Below are 17,176 nucleotides of genomic sequence, written 5' to 3' on the forward strand. Positions count from 1 at the left end.
TATGTTTAAAGTGAAATGCTACTTGAAGCATTAAGTCAGAGTTAAAGAATGATTGTTCAAATTAGGTGTTTCAGTACATTGTGCTCAGAGTAATCATTTGGCAATTTTGAGTTTACAATACGAAGTTGTGAGTCGGTAGATAGTCTTTTAAGAAAAATCAATTCCAATAAACATCTTTATTTTTCATATGACGGCTTGCTATTCTGTGAATTAATGTCTCAACTTCAGAAAAACACATTGGAAACGAAAGTCATACTTTATAACTATATAGGGGCAGCATGTATAGAGTCTAGCAGCATGTATAGAGTCTAGCAGCATGTATAGAGTCTAGCAGCATGTATAGAGTCTAGCAGCATGTATAGAGTCTAGCAGCATGTATAGAGTCTAGCAGCATGTATAGAGTCTAGCACATCAGGACATCACATGCGGGATGACCTGACCTGGAAGGACAACACAAAAGGCACCATCAAGAGGGCACAACAGCGGCTATACACCCTGAGATGCCTCAGGAAAGAACACAACAAGCAGGAGATACTGGTGGCCTTCTACCGCGGCGCAGTGGAGAGCATCCTCACCTACGGCATCTGCAACTGGTTCTACAGCTGCACAACAGCGGAGAGAAATGCGCTACAGAGAGTCGTGAGAACAGCACAGAAGATCACCGGCGCCCCCCTCCCCTCTCTGGAAGAGCTGTGCAATACACGCTGTCTCAGGAAGGCCTCCAAGATCTCCAGGGACCCGACCCACCCTGGGCACGTACACTTTATCAGGCTGCCCTCGAAAAGGAGGTACAGGACCCCGGCCGCTAAGACAAACAGACTGTTTGTAGCAGCATGTATAGAGTCTAGCAGCATGTATAGAGTCTAGGGGCATGTATAGAGTCTAGCAGCATGTATAATTAGAATATATGTATATATAGAACAATACTAACTAACTAAATTGAATCTGCCCAACCAGGAGTGAGAAGAGGAAGCGGCTCCCCAACTCTGACAGCGTTGTTGACCTGACTGAGGACTACCCCAAGGAGAATGACTCCTCCAGGTATGACGGCCGTTTCCCTGTTCCAGGGTTTCCACGGGTCCATGAAATCCTTGAAAGTTTGTGAATTTGAGAAAAAGGAATCAAGTTTTTGAAAATAGACATGGGTCATTGAAAGAGCTTGAATTCCTCTCTCTCTCTCTCTCTATTATTTTTTTTTATATATTCAAAAATGTTTTACTTAGCTCGTCAACTATTAAATAAGTCTCTGTATTGCTTAACTTTACACATATTTCACAATATATAGTTTTGCTGTGCTGTGGTAAAGAAGGCAGGAGACCATCTAGTGTTATACACATTCAAGCCTCTCTTTTTAATTGTTGTCTGTGAGCGGGAGAGTTCCTATTACTGTATATAAACTCTCATATAGATCTGTCTCAAACGATGCCGTGTTGGGTCCTTGAATTTGAGGGAATTGAGTCTTGAAAGTCCTTGAAAGATGCTTGAATGTGCTGTTTCAGAAGGTGTGGGAACCCTGCTGTTCGCTGGAGGCATGGTTTAGGGTGTCCTCCCACTGGTCAGAACGTAAAACTACATAAAACTGGGTTTTGCCGGGGTTGCGCTACTATTCATATTTTTGGGGGGGAAACTGTGTAAACATACATGTCCATATGTATTATAGTTTTAACTCTGTGTATTTGTTTTCGGTGTACTTATTGTTTTAAGACTGTAATTCCAACGTTACCGTTGCTATTCACTACGGCTTTCAGCAGCGCCAAATTTTTTCATTATTATTTTTTCATTGTATTGATAGATACAGTGAAGATTTAGACAGGAAGGATGGGTGAGAGAGAGAGGAGGGATGACATGCAGGATATGTCCCCTGCCGGAATCGAACCGGGGACCCTGCGGTTACATGGTCAACGCTTAACCCGCTACGCCACCTAAGCGCCCCAGCAGTGCCATTCTATTTCTAATCCCCATCTCCGGTGATTTTCTATTATTTACAAGCTCTCTTTCTTGCCATTTCCGCGGTTTGGACCAATAGTAATCAATTTAATGGACGCGTCACCTGTATGTAACGCATCTTGAATTCATATTAGTCTACCCTCACTTATCCTCACATCAGAGGGTTTTTTCCTGTGGCGATTTTAAGGAGACACTTGAAAGATACGCATCGTTATTGAAATCTTGTATTCCACGATTTTGATTAGAGAATGTAGCCTACTCAAACTCTGGTTGTGACTTCTAGCGGAGCCCCGTCTACTCTCGCCTGCTAGACGCTGTTTGTGTGAATGGTCTGGCTAACTTGTAACGTCAGCTGGCTCACTATGAATTGTGTGATACATTTTCCCATTTGCTATTAATATTCGTCTTAAAATTGGTCTGAAAAGAATGATATGTAGGTTTGTGTAAAAAATGTTTATAGAATAGTTTAAAGTTGAATTTCATAATGTGCATTCCATTTCTGCATAGCAGTGACCACTTAGACCGTCTAGATTCTGTTGAGATAAATTCCAGTAATTGGCATGTGTATGTAAAGAGGTAAACCTTGATAACTTTTGAACCATACATGATAGAACCATGGGGTTTGGACTATTGTTTTTCTCATACAATTCTGTATGTGATGGACATCTCATTTCCTTTGATCTAAAGTGAAAGCAAAATTATGTGTGAACACCCTACACGATTGGACAGTCAAGCAAGCGAAAATGAATCAAGCCATTTAGAATAATCTATTCCTCAACATGTAAGGAAAATGTAATGAACTGTTGTTAACGGTAACGTGATTATCTGAACATCTCCAGGAAGTTCCTGCTGAGCTGCAAAGAAAAACTGAAGCAGGCGGAGGACAACCGCAGCTCAGGTAGGCTGCTCACCTGTGTGTCCCCACGCAGGAGCCTAACCCCAACCTACCCACCCACACCCTGAGCTACCCACACACACACTCACCTGTCTCCCCACGCAGGAGCCTAACCCAACCCCACACACACTTATGGAGGACAAGTCTGCCAAAATTAACAATAAATATATAGACACATAAATGAATGTATGAACAAATACACATACAAATACACACAGTATACCGCAATACATTTCTATATGTATTTATTCTTTTCCACATTTATTCTTTCTTTTCCACATTCATTCTTTCTTTTCCACATTGTTTTCCACATTCATTCTTTCTTTTCCACATTCATTCTTTCTTTTCCACGTTCATTCTTTCTTTTCCACATTCATTCTTTCATTCTTTCTTTTCCACATTCATTCTTTCTTTTCCACTTTATCAGTAATGTATGCAAATATATGGGGGCGTATCTTGCATGTTGTCCACGCCCCTACGCATTTTCATTGGTTGATACCACGCGTGACATATGAAAGCAGCGACACTGTTATTACCACAGACGGGTAGAGAGTCTATAGCCCCGTTCTCTCACAGCGTCTTTCTCCCTATAATTTCCATGGAATCCCAAACTATGTCTATGACATCCCAAGCTATTCCCGTGTTGTCCCCTTTCACACATGTCGGCAATGGTCTATACTAGTCCATCAGCACTGTATGGGAGAACTTGGTGATAACCACAATACCAGTTGACTCAATAACGCTCCGTGCACACCGCGGACCGTGACCCACCGTTCTGGCGCAACCTGGTGGGATGGACTTGACGTACTTCAACGTGCGATGCAGATGCAAAGCTCTACTCGTGTTGCTAGCGAAGTCAGATCAGATATATAAACGGGTTATTTTGATAAACTGGACACATTTTGTGAATATATATGGTTACTTTCTCGCCTGAAAACATATAAAAACTTCATAAAATGACATATTAACACTTGTAGAGCCAAATTACAGATTTTAGCCAATGGCGGCCAAAATTGAGGATTTAAAATCTGAGGCGAGAGCTGAGGGCTTCATCACGTCTCGCGCAGTATCAACCAATGAAAATGCGCAGGGGCGTGGACAACATGCTGCATACATTACTGATAAAGCATACATTACTGATAAAGCGAAAGACAATGTTGTTTTCACCTAGCTATTCACATAGAATAGTTTGTCTTTGTCATTGTCAGATGTGTATGCAAATATAGGGGCGTATCTTGGACGCACTCTACGCATTTTCATTGGTTGATACTGCGCGTGACGTGGTAAAGCACTCAGCCAAGATCCAGGTACTAACACGGCCCAACCCTGCTTAGCTTCCGAGGTCGGACGAGATCGGGCGTATTCAGGCTAGTATGGCCGTGAGCAACAGTACCATGACCCAAAGCATCCATAACACCCAGCCTGGAACATTGTTGTTGATGTAACTTTATTACATTTGCGGGATAAAGCACTCTATTTGTGGGTTGAAAATGCACAAGGTGTCCTGCTTGAAGGGAGAAGTGTTTTTTCAATGAATTCTAACTTTATTGGGGGCATATGGCACTCTATATTGGGGTAAAAAGTGAATTGGAACTGCTGCTCTCATTCGATGTAGGCCTCCATAAATGGCTAGACGCTGCACTCTTGTGGGTGAAAATGGTAGTGACAGCCCAGCACAACAAAACATCGATAAGACCCAGCCTGGAACTTTGTCAATGATGTAACTTTATTAAATATGCGGGATAAAGCACTCTATTTGTGGGTAGAAAATGCACAAGGTGTCCTGCTTGAAGGGAGAAGTGTTTTTTCAATGAATTCTAACTTTATTGGGGGCATATGGGACTCTATATTGGGGTAAAAAGTGAATTGGAACTGCTGCTCTCATTCGATGTAGGCCTCCATAAATGGCTAGACGCTGCACTCTTGTGGGTGAAAATGGTAGTGACAGCCCAGCACAACAAAACATCGATAAGACCCAGCCTGGAACTTTGTCAATGATGTAACTTTATTAAATATGCGGGATAAAGCACTCTATTTGTGGGTAGAAAATGCACAAGGTGTCCTGCTTGAAGGGAGAAGTGTTTTTTCAATGAATTCTAACTTTATTGGGGGCATATGGCACTCTATATAGGGGTAAAAAGTGAATTGGAACTGCTGCTCTCATTCGATGTAGGCCTCCATAAATGGCTAGACGCTGCACTCTTGTGGGTGAAAATGGTAGTGACAGCCCAGCACAACAAAACATCGATAAGACCCAGCCTGGAACTTTGTCAATGATGTAACTTTATTAAATATGCGGGATAAAGCACTCTATTTGTGGGTAGAAAATGCACAAGGTGTCCTGCTTGAAGGGAGAAGTGTTTTTTCAATGAATTCTAACTTTATTGGGGGCATATGGCACTCTATATTGGGGTAAAAAGTGAATTGGAACTGCTGCTCTCATTCGATGTAGGCCTCCATAAATGGCTAGACGCTGCACTCTTGTGGGTGAAAATGGTAGTGACAGCCCAGCACAACAAAACATCGATAAGACCCAGCCTGGAACTTTGTCAATGATGTAACTTTATTAAATATGCGGGATAAAGCACTCTATTTGTGGGTAGAAAATGCACAAGGTGTCCTGCTTGAAGGGAGAAGTGTTTTTTCAATGAATTCTAACTTTATTGGGGGCATATGGGACTCTATATTGGGGTAAAAAGTGAATTGGAACTGCTGCTCTCATTCGATGTAGGCCTCCATAAATGGCTAGACGCTGCACTCTTGTGGGTGAAAATGGTAGTGACAGCCCAGCACAACAAAACATCGATAAGACCCAGCCTGGAACTTTGTCAATGATGTAACTTTATTAAATATGCGGGATAAAGCACTCTATTTGTGGGTAGAAAATGCACAAGGTGTCCTGCTTGAAGGGAGAAGTGTTTTTTCAATGAATTCTAACTTTATTGGGGGCATATGGCACTCTATATAGGGGTAAAAAGTGAATTGGAACTGCTGCTCTCATTCGATGTAGGCCTCCATAAATGGCTAGACGCTGCACTCTTGTGGGTGAAAATGGTAGTGACAGCCCAGCACAACAAAACATCGATAAGACCCAGCCTGGAACTTTGTCAATGATGTAACTTTATTAAATATGCGGGATAAAGCACTCTATTTGTGGGTAGAAAATGCACAAGGTGTCCTGCTTGAAGGGAGAAGTGTTTTTTCAATGAATTCTAACTTTATTGGGGGCATATGGCACTCTATATTGGGGTAAAAAGTGAATTGGAACTGCTGCTCTCATTCGATGTAGGCCTCCATAAATGGCTAGACGCTGCACTCTTGTGGGTGAAAATGGTAGTGACAGCCCAGCACAACAAAACATCGATAAGACCCAGCCTGGAACTTTGTCAATGATGTAACTTTATTAAATATGCGGGATAAAGCACTCTATTTGTGGGTAGAAAATGCACAAGGTGTCCTGCTTGAAGGGAGAAGTGTTTTTTCAATGAATTCTAACTTTATTGGGGGCATATGGGACTCTATATTGGGGTAAAAAGTGAATTGGAACTGCTGCTCTCATTCGATGTAGGCCTCCATAAATGGCTAGACGCTGCACTCTTGTGGGTGAAAATGGTAGTGTAGTTTCTTTTCTCTGTTTGGTGATCAAGAATGAGGTAAAAACTCCTGGCCAAAGTTTAAGAGTATTTATTCAAAAAAGATAAGATCGGGTCTTCAGATTACAGGATCAGGTTTACACACAAACAGTCACGTCGTGGGCAGAGGAAGACAAAGACCGAGCCAGGAGCTCCTCAGCACAGGATTTTATAGCGGCCTCTCAGCCAATCACATCACAGTATGTTCTTGGCCAATCGTGATCCTTCCTTCTAGGCCTCTGATTGGCCTAGACCCTCGGGGGCGTGCATGTGCGTGTGTGTGTGTCTGCGCATGTGCGACAATTGCTTATCAGGTCTCCCCGCGATCATTTGTAATAATATGTATGTATATATATATAAAAATATACGTTAATATATGTGTAAGATATACGTTATATAAGAAGGCTATTAATGTGTAAAAATATACGACAGTAGTGACAGCCCAGCACAACAAAACATCGATAAGACCCAGCCTGGAACTTTGTCAATGATGTAACTTTATTAAATATGCGGGATAAAGCACTCTATTTGTGGGTAGAAAATGCACAAGGTGTCCTGCTTGAAGGGAGAAGTGTTTTTTCAATGAATTCTAACTTTATTGGGGGCATATGGCACTCTATATAGGGGTAAAAAGTGAATTGGAACTGCTGCTCTCATTCGATGTAGGCCTCCATAAATGGCTAGACGCTGCACTCTTGTGGGTGAAAATGGTAGTGACAGCCCAGCACAACAAAACATCGATAAGACCCAGCCTGGAACTTTGTCAATGATGTAACTTTATTAAATATGCGGGATAAAGCACTCTATTTGTGGGTAGAAAATGCACAAGGTGTCCTGCTTGAAGGGAGAAGTGTTTTTTCAATGAATTCTAACTTTATTGGGGGCATATAGCACTCTATATTGGGGTAAAAAGTGAATTGGAACTGCTGCTCTCATTCGATGTAGGCCTCCATAAATGGCTAGACGCTGCACTCTTGTGGGTGAAAATGGTAGTGACTCAGATTCAGATTCAGATTCAGATTCAGATAACGTTTATTGCCATTATGCATACACATATAGGAATTTGCTTCGACATTACAGTAAGTGCGTTTATACTTTTTTCACGTGTCAAAAAACAGGACAACACAGGACAGACAACAGTGCATTGGATAGTGCAATATAAAGTGCAGTGCAGAGTTTTTACAGTGAGTCCAGTGCATATTCAGTCCTGGGCAGACTTGGGGGCGGGGGGGAGGGGGAAGCCAGAGTCATTTATCAGCCTGGCGGCTGAGGGGTAGAAACTGAGCCTGTGGCGGGCCTTCAGTGCCTTAGGCAGCCGCAACCTTCTTCCAGAGGGAAGCAGGGTGAGGAGGCCGTGGCCGGGGTGGAAGGGGTCTGCCATGATCTTCCTTGCCCTCCTCAGAGCCCTGGTGTCATGCAGGGAGTTGAGGGAGGGCAAGGGACAGCCGGTCACCCTCTCTGCTGAACGTAACACCCGCTGCAACTTGGCCTTGTCCTTGGTCGTTGCAGCAGGGAACCAGGTGATGATGGAGTGGGTGAGGATGGACTCTATGATGGCCGTGTAAAACTGGACCATCATGGACCTCGGCAGCCTGAGTTTCCTCAGCTGCCGGAGGAAGAACATCCTCTTCTGGGCCTTCTTCGTGAGGGCCTCGGTGTTCCGCTCCCACTTGAGGTCCCGGGAGATGGTCATGCCTAGAAAGCGGCATGACTCCACGGAGGCCACCGGGGTACCTCCCAGCGTGATGGGAGGGGGCAGGGCTGCTTTCCTATGGAAGTCCACCACCATCTCCACTGTTTTCTGAGCATTGAGCTCCAGATTGTTTAAACTGCACCAGCTCTGCAGCCCCTCGATCTCACCCCTGTAGGCAGATTCGTCCCCCCCGGAGATGAGGCCCACCAGGGTGGTGTCGTCTGCAAACTTCAGGAGCTTGACCGAGGGGTGGCGGGAGACACAGCTGTTGGTGTAAAGGGAGAATAGTGCTGGAGACAGGACGCAGCCCTGCGGGGAGCCCGTGCTGGTGGACCTGGAGCTGGAAATGCTCTTCCCCAGCTTCACCCGCTGAGACCTGTCAGTCAGGAAGTCCGTGATCCACCTGCAGGTGGAGTCCGGCACCTGCAGCAGGGATAGCTGGTGCTCCAGGATGAGTGGGAGGATCGTGTTGAAGGCCGAGCTGAAGTCCACGAACAGGATCCTGGCGTAGTTGCCTGCAGTGTCTAGGTGTTCTAGTACGTAGTGCAGAGCCATGTTCACGGCGTCCTCCGTGGATCTATTGGCTCTGTACGCGAACTGCAGGGGGTCCAGCACAGGATCCGTGATGAGCTTCAGGTAGGCCAGGACAAGGCGCTCCAGGACCTTCATGACGACAGAGGTCAGAGCGACGGGTCTGTAGTCGTTGAGGCCTGTGACCTTGGCCTTCTTGGGGACGGGGATGATGGTTGATGCCTTGAAGCACGCTGGGACGTGACACAGCTCCAGCGAGGCGTTGAAGATGTGGGTAAACACCGGGGCCAGCTGGTCGGCGCAGTGCTTCAGGACAGAGGGAGAGACGGAATCCGGACCAGCTGCCTTCCGGGGATTCTGCCTCTTAAACAGTCTGTTTACCTCTCGCACTGTGACAGAGAGAGGGGGTGGGGAAAGGGGGGTGGGGGTGGGCGGGGCGGGTGAGGAGGGGGGAGGGAGGGGGGGGGGGAGGGGGGAGGGGGGGGGGTAGCAGGAGGGACATTGGCCCCCCTGGGGGACGGGGGTGGTGGTTGTAGCCGGGGGGGGTGGAGGGAGAGGGCGGGGGTGGGCGGGAACCTCTCTTTCTCAGCCCAGCACAACAAAACATCGATAAGACCCAGCCTGGAACTTTGTCAATGATGTAACTTTATTAAATATGCGGGATAAAGCACTCTATTTGTGGGTAGAATATGCACAAGGTGTCCTGGATGAAGGGAGAAGTGTGTTTCAAAAGAGTACCTGAACATTTCATTACCATCTGGGTGGGCAAATTCTAGATGTGATTTTTTTATTCCTATACATCCCTAGAAAAGTCTGGGAAAATGCCTATTTTAAGTAGATAATGTATAATTTGTATATTTAAACTTAAAAATTCTGAAAACAATTACTAAGTAGCTAAGTAAGCAATCTAGCTGACTATGACTGAAACGAAGTACTATCCAGTTAGAATTATAGAAGATCTAGTTGTGTTTTCCTGGGGGTTAAGGTTAGGGTTAGGATTAGGGGTAGGGTTAGGGTTAGGGTTAAGGTTAGGGTTAGACATGCCAGCATGTACCAAGTCACCCTAGCACCTAACCCTAACCCTAGTTTTCCCACATGTACCGTATTCCCACATGTACCGTAACATACATACTGTATTTTCTGTAGATTTACATATTGTTCATATGAAACACACACACATCTATGAATGCCCAATACTCTACAGTGATATATTCTGAGAACAGATACTGTAAGGTTTCTAAAAATGTGCTTTGGCAGTTGTGAAAAAAAAGAACATTCTCACACACTGAACATTGTGTTTTCAGTTGTTTTGTTGTAGTCTGTAATGATGCATATAGTGTTTACATTTTTGCAGGCTTTGAGCAGCTGTTTTGGTGTGAAAGTTTGAGTTTTGAAGAGAGAAGGTGTGGTTTTGCTTATGTAGCTTTAGAAAAGTGTGTTGTGTTTAGAGTTTTGGGAAAATGGAGGGAAGTTTTGTGAAATGTGTTTTAGCAATTGAGAAAAACTGTATAATCAAAGCTGTAAAGAAAATACAGGTGATGAACAAGAATAGAAATGAAAGAACCAAACTAAGATTGTTTTCGCCAATAGCTATGAAATACATCTCTTAAAAATGTCTGCAAATTCTGAATCACAAAACACGGACGGAATGTACACTATTTTCACTGTCACTGTCGAAATACAGTATTATGAATGAATGAATGAATGAATGGACTTTATTGTCTATTTATGTCTTATTGTCTATTTATGTTTATGTCTGAAAAATCTCAAATAATTCTGAAATAACACTGGCTACAATTGTGTGTGCATGGGTATGCCTGTCTACACAACACATGAAGCACAGAATGTGACAGTGTGTGTACCTCAAATGTACTTTTTGAAGTTGCTGCATACTTTCTGTACAGAGCAAGAACATTAAGAAATGGTCACATCTAATGTCTTCCCTGGCAATGCATCTAGTCTATTTCATTTCATTGTATATATTCTGCTAATATTTTCTAGACATGTCAATATGATTACTGCAAATAGTGAAAATACCACCGCTCATCCGTTATCAGACTTTGCTGAGGTTCTGGAACTGAAGAGTGTCAATAGAGTGCAAAATAACAGTCACTCAAACACTGTGCAAAAAAACGGTTTATTGTGAGCTTTCTGTCATATATGATAGGAATATGATTACTGCAAAAATGCACCAAATCATTTTGTTTTGAACGTGTTCTTCACCGTTTTGAACACAGTATGTTAACAATGAATACTGGCCTCCGTGGAGTCATGCCGCTTTCTAGGCATGACCATCTCCCGGGACCTAAAGTGGGAGCAGAACACCGAGGTCCTCACAAAGAAGGCCCAGAAGAGGATGTTCTTCCTCCGGCAGCTGAGGAAACTCAGGCTGCCGAGGTCCATGATGGTCCAGTTCTACACGGCCATCATAGAATCCATCCTCACCCACTCCATCATCACCTGGTTCCCTGCTGCAACGACCAAGGACAAGGCCAAGTTGCAGCGGGTGCGACGTTCAGCAGAGAGGGTGATCGGCTGTCCCTTGCCCTCCCTCAACTCCCTGCATGACACCAGGGCTCTGAGGAGGGCAAGGAAGATCATGGCTGACCCCTTCCACCCCGGCCACGGCCTCCTCACCCTGCTTCCCTCTGGAAGAAGGTTGCGGCTGCCTAAGGCACTTAAGGCCCGCCACAGGCTCAGCTTCTACCCCTCAGCCGCCAGGCTGTTAAATGACTCTGGCTTCCCCCCCCCCCCCGCCCCCAAGTCTGCCCAGGACTGAACTGGACTCACTGAAAAAAAAAAAAACTCTGCACTGCACTTTACTTTATACCGCACTATACAATGCACTGTTGTCTGTCCTGTGTTGTTGTTGTGTTGTCCTGTTTTTTGATATGTGAAAAAAGTATAAACGCACTTGCTGTGGTGACGAAGCAAATTCCTATATGTGTAATGCATAGTGGCAATAAACGTTATCTCAATCTCAATCTCAATCTCAATGAAAACATGTCAACTTTGTCGCTTTTACCACGTCACGCGCGGTATCAACCAATGAAAATGCGTGGGGCATCAACCAATGAAAATGCGTGGGGCGAGGACAACATGCAAGACACGCCCCTATATTTGCATACATTACTGATAATCGGGGAAAGAATGAAAGCTTGAATGTGGAAAAGAAAGAATGAATGTGGAAAAGAATGTGGAAAAGAAAGAATGAATGTGGAAAACAATGTGGAAAAGAAAGAATGAATGTGGAAAAGAAAGAATAAATGTGGAAAAGAATAAATACATATAGAAATGTATTGCGGTATACTGTGTGTATTTGTATGTGTATTTGTTCATACATTCATTTATGTGTCTATATATTTATTGTTAATTTTGGCAGACTTGGTCCTCCATACACACTGAGCTACCCATACACACACACTCACCTGTCTCCCCACGCAGGAGCCTTACCCTAACCTACCCACACACACACTGAGCTACCCACACACACACTGAGCTAGCTCTCCACACACTGAGCTAGCTCTCCACACACACTGAGCTAGCTCTCCACACACTGAGCTAGCTCTCCACACACACTGAGCTAGCTCTCCACACACTGAGCGAGCTCTCCACACACACTGAGCTAGCTCTCCAGACACTGAGCTAGCTCTCCACACACACTGAGCTAGCTCTCCAGACACTGAGCTAGCTCTCCAGACACTGAGCTAGCTCTCCAGACACTGAGCTAGCTCTCCACACACTGAGCTAGCTCTCCAGACACTGAGCTAGCTCTCCACACACACTGAGCTAGCTCTCCAGACACTGAGCTAGCTCTCCAGACACTGAGCTAGCTCTCCACACACTGAGCTAGCTCTCCAGACACTGAGCTAGCTCTCCAGACACTGAGCTAGCTCTCCAGACACTGAGCTAGCTCTCCACACACTGAGCTAGCTCTCCAGACACTGAGCTAGCTCTCCAGACACTGAGCTAGCTCTCCAGACACTGAGCTAGCTCTCCAGACACTGAGCTAGCTCTCCACACACACTGAGCTAGCTCTCCAGACACTGAGCTAGCTCTCCACACACTGAGCTAGCTCTCCACACACTGAGCTAGCTCTCCAGACACTGAGCTAGCTCTCCAGACACTGAGCTAGCTCTCCACACACACTGAGCTAGCTCTCCACACACCGAGCTAGCTCTCCAGACACTGAGCTAGCTCTCCAGACACTGAGCTAGCTCTCCAGACACTGAGCTAGCTCTCCAGACACTGAGCTAGCTCTCCACACACACTGAGCTAGCTCTCCACACACCGAGCTAGCTCTCCAGACACTGAGCTAGCTCTCCAGACACTGAGATAGCTCTCCAGACACTGAGCTAGCTCTCCACACACACACTGAGCTAGCTCTCCAGACACTGAGCTAGCTCTCCACACACACACTGAGCTAGCTCTCCACACACTGAGCTAGCTCTCCAGACACTGAGCTAGCTCTCCAGACACTGAGCTAGCTCTCCAGACACTGAGCTAGCTCTCCACACACTGAGCTAGCTCTCCAGACACTGAGCTAGCTCTCCAGACACTGAGCTAGCTCTTCAGACACTGAGCTAGCTCTCCACACACTGAGCTAGCTCTCCAGACACTGAGCTAGCTCTACAGACACTGAGCTAGCTCTCCAGACACTGAGCTAGCTCTCCACACACTGAGCTAGCTCTCCAGACACTGAGCTAGCTCTCCAGACACTGGGCTAGCTCTCCAGACACACTGAGCTAGCTCTCCAGACACTGGGCTAGCTCTCCACACACTGAGATAGCTCTCCAGACACTGAGCTAGCTCTCCACACACTGAGCTAGCTCTACAGACACTGAGCTAGCTCTCCACACACACTGAGCTAGCTCTCCACACACTGAGCTAGCTCTCCACACACACTGAGCTAGCTCTCCAGACACACTGAGCTAGCTCTCCAGACACTGGGCTAGCTCTCCAGACACTGAGCTAGCTCTCCAGACACTGAGCTAGCTCTCCAGACACTGGGCTAGCTCTCCACACACACTGAGCTAGCTCTCCACACACTGAGCTAGCTCTCCACACACACTGAGCTAGCTCTCCAGACACTGAGCTAGCTCTCCAGACACTGAGCTAGCCACACACACACTGAGCTAGCTCTCCAGACACTGAGCTAGCTCTCCACACACTGAGCTCAGGCTGTACCGTTTGAGGACCGCCCAGTGAACGATGTCTTGCTTTCTCATCAGTTTCACTGGCGCCGCTTCAGCCAACGTCGTTCTACGGCAGCAGATCGGTGACCAAAGACTACACACAGAGTCACCTGTACCCGGACAGGTAATTATACAGATTACACACAGAGTCACCTGTATCTGGACAGGTAATTATACAGATTACACACAGAGACACCTGTACCTGGACAGGTAATTATACAGATTAAACACAGAGACACCTGTACCTGGACAGGTAATTATACAGATTACACACAGAGACACCTGTACCTGGACAGGTAAGACCAGCTGATTACACACAGAGACACCTGTATCTGGACAGGTAAGACCAGCTGATTACACACAGAGACACCTGTACCTGGACAGGTAAGACCAGCTGATTACACACAGAGACACCTGTACCTGGACAGGTAAGACCAGGTGATTACACACAGAGACACCTGTACCTGGACAGGTAAGACCAGGTGATTACACACAGAGACACCTGTACCTGGACAGGTAAGACCAGCTGATTACACACAGAGACACCTGTATCTGGACAGGTAAGACCAGCTGATTACACACAGAGACACCTGTACCTGGACAGGTAAGACCAGCTGATTACACACAGAGACACCTGTACCTGGACAGGTAAGACCAGGTGATTACACACAGAGACACCTGTACCTGGACAGGTAAGACAGGCTACTGTTCACCTCAGTGGAATCCTGCTGCTGCTTGGTTTCAGTTGACCAGCTGGTGATTGAAGAGTCAGGAGATTGAAGAGTCGGGTGTTTTAAGAGTCAGGAGATTTAAGAGTCGGGTGATTTTAAGAAGCACCCCTGAAGTTGTGTCTCTGTTCCTTCCCCAGGTTCAAGAAGGTGCGCCCACACCTGGACTACGGTGTCTGGAACAAGCCCAGACCTTCCACCCTGGCCCAGTCCCAGCCCCCGTTGCAAGGGTAAGGAGACCTCGGTCCTCACAGGCTGTTTGGACGACGACACTGAAGGGTTCCGCCACAGAGGGGCGGCTGTGTCTCAGGAGGTAGAGGCTGTGTCTCAGGAGGTAGCGGCTGTGTCTCAGGAGGTAGAGGCTGTGTCTCAGGAGGTAGAGGCTGTGTCTCAGGAGGTAGAGGCTGTGTCTCAGGAGGTAGAGGCTGTGGCTCAGGAGGTAGAGACTGTGTCTCAGGAGGTAGAGGCTGTGTCTCAGGAGGTAGAGGCTGTGTCTCAGGAGGTAGAGGTGTCTGTGTCTCAGGAGGTAGAGGTGTCTGTATCTCAGGAGGTAGAGGCTGTGTCTCAGGAGGTAGAGGCTGTGTCTCAGGAGGTAGAGGCTGTGTCTCAGGAGGTAGAGCCGCCGTCTAATGATCGCAAGGTTGGCAGATCAGAGGTTCGAGCCCCGGCTGGCCACATGTGGCGGATCACCGGCGCCCCCCTCCCCTCTCTGGAGGAGCTGTACAACACACGCTGTCTCAGGAGGGCCTCCAAGATCTCCAGGGACCCGACCCACCCTGGGCACGTACACTTTGTCAGGCTGCCCTCGAACAGGAGGTACAGGACCCCGGCCGCTAAGACAAACAAACTGAAGGACTGCTTCTACCACAAGGCCTAAGTTCTGGGCCCAGGACAGTCCGGACGGATTGTATGGCAGCTAGTGCTGAGGCACAAACATGTACATTTTCAAGCCTGCAAACTGTGACACTTTAAAATAACGTGAAAAAATACTTTTGTGCAATATGACAACCCTAGTTGACTATCTGTGCAGTATAGTACAGTGGATTGTGTACATAGCCTTTATTGATGTAAACCAGCTCCTTACCTTCTTGTGATTTTATGCTTTTTATGCTTTTTCTAAAATGTGTTTTTTTTTTCCCTTTCCTAACACCAGGGGAGCCACCCCTCCTAAATTTCGTTGTTTGGTACCTGTACTGTAGCAATGACAAATAAAGTCCATTCCAATCCATTCCATTCCATTCCATGTCGAAGTGTCTTTGGGCAAGACACTGAACCCCCAAATTGCTCCCAGTGAGCGGGCAGGCGTCTTGCATGGCAGCTTGCCGCTGTAAGTACCGGATTTTCCGACCCGCGAGGTTTTTCCGACCCTACCAGTTCCGGTCATAGGTTCAGCCCTTTCCGGCCATAGGTAGCGCTATGATTCGCTATGATTCGCGATGACAACGATGACAACGAAGACCCGTTAGTAGATCTGAAACTGTGTGTTGTGTGTGTGTTTCGCGCGCATCGCGCGTGCGCGCGTGTGTGCCCGCGCGACAGTGTGTGTGTTAAAGTGGTATCTTTGTAATCATGACACGGTAGACATTTCTAAGAATGTATTTCACTATTTCTGAGTATTTCACTACTCAGTTATACATTTTCCATAGTTTGCTTCAAATAGCTGTTATGTGATAATAAAGTAATAATAATAATAATAACATATATTTCAACCCTTTGTATATATACACATCTCTGCATTCTCTGTGCCATTATGCTTGTTAATCATTTTAATTCGTTAGAGTAAACTAATAGGTATGAAATGAAAAAAAGATTCATTACCTTTAGCTATGGTTAATGTAATAGGGTCAACCATTACATATCTTCTCCTATTATCTTTTATCACTAGAGAATGGTAGAGATGTATTAATTACTATGGCCACACCCCTCTTCTTACCATATGACGCATGAAATACTTGGTTTACCAAATCCTTTCTCAATGTTTTGTAGTCTTCCTCAATCAGATGTGTTTTTTGTAGTAAAGCAACACGATTTAATGAAATGCAATGAATTTATTGTAAATCAATACAGCATGAAACCATATTTACATAAAAATGGATTGACCATACACAAACAAAAACGTATTCATTCACAAATTAGCTGGAATCAAGTAAAAACATTGTGTAGGTTAACTGAAATATAGCATGTGTACATATACATATATATCTTATTTGGGAAATGTTTGGGGCCTGTAGCCACATCTAACCCACGCCCATGGAGAGGATGGACTGACTCAGACAGCATGCACGTGTCAAAAGCCCCTCCCTCTGACATGACTCTAACTCTAGATAGATCCAGACTCTAGCTGGAAGGAATAAGTGAATAAGGCCATCGGTCATCCACCGTTATCATTTGGGGTAATGTGACCAACATGTAGTTCACACTACTGTTCAGATTCAGTTTTATATTTGCGACTGCAAGCACACTAATTAATCAATCACTCTTCCGACTCTTGAGGCGTCATGTTGGTGGTGGTGGTGGTGGTCAGCTGCTGGGCTTAGTGCCTTAGGTGCAGAACC

General features: G+C 45.8%; 1 protein-coding gene across 1 annotated transcript in view; it reads left to right on the forward strand.

The window, feature by feature from the left end:
• LOC308150015 (ubiquitin carboxyl-terminal hydrolase 37-like) overlaps positions 1–17,176 on the forward strand; it is a gene marked incomplete at both ends in the record, with an annotated part of 66,703 nt that overhangs the window by 20,000 nt on the left and 29,527 nt on the right. Inside the window, 4 exons of the mRNA XM_080522888.1 lie at positions 958–1,041; positions 2,787–2,845; positions 13,930–14,017; positions 14,762–14,851. Of these exons, the coding sequence (XP_080379014.1) occupies positions 958–1,041; positions 2,787–2,845; positions 13,930–14,017; positions 14,762–14,851 (321 nt within the window). The remainder of the gene's footprint in view (positions 1–957; positions 1,042–2,786; positions 2,846–13,929; positions 14,018–14,761; positions 14,852–17,176) is intronic.

This window comes from Nansenia antarctica, assembly GCF_963989245.1.
Source record: "Nansenia antarctica genome assembly, chromosome: 2".
In the NCBI taxonomy this organism is placed as follows: Eukaryota; Metazoa; Chordata; class Actinopteri; order Argentiniformes; family Microstomatidae; genus Nansenia; species Nansenia antarctica.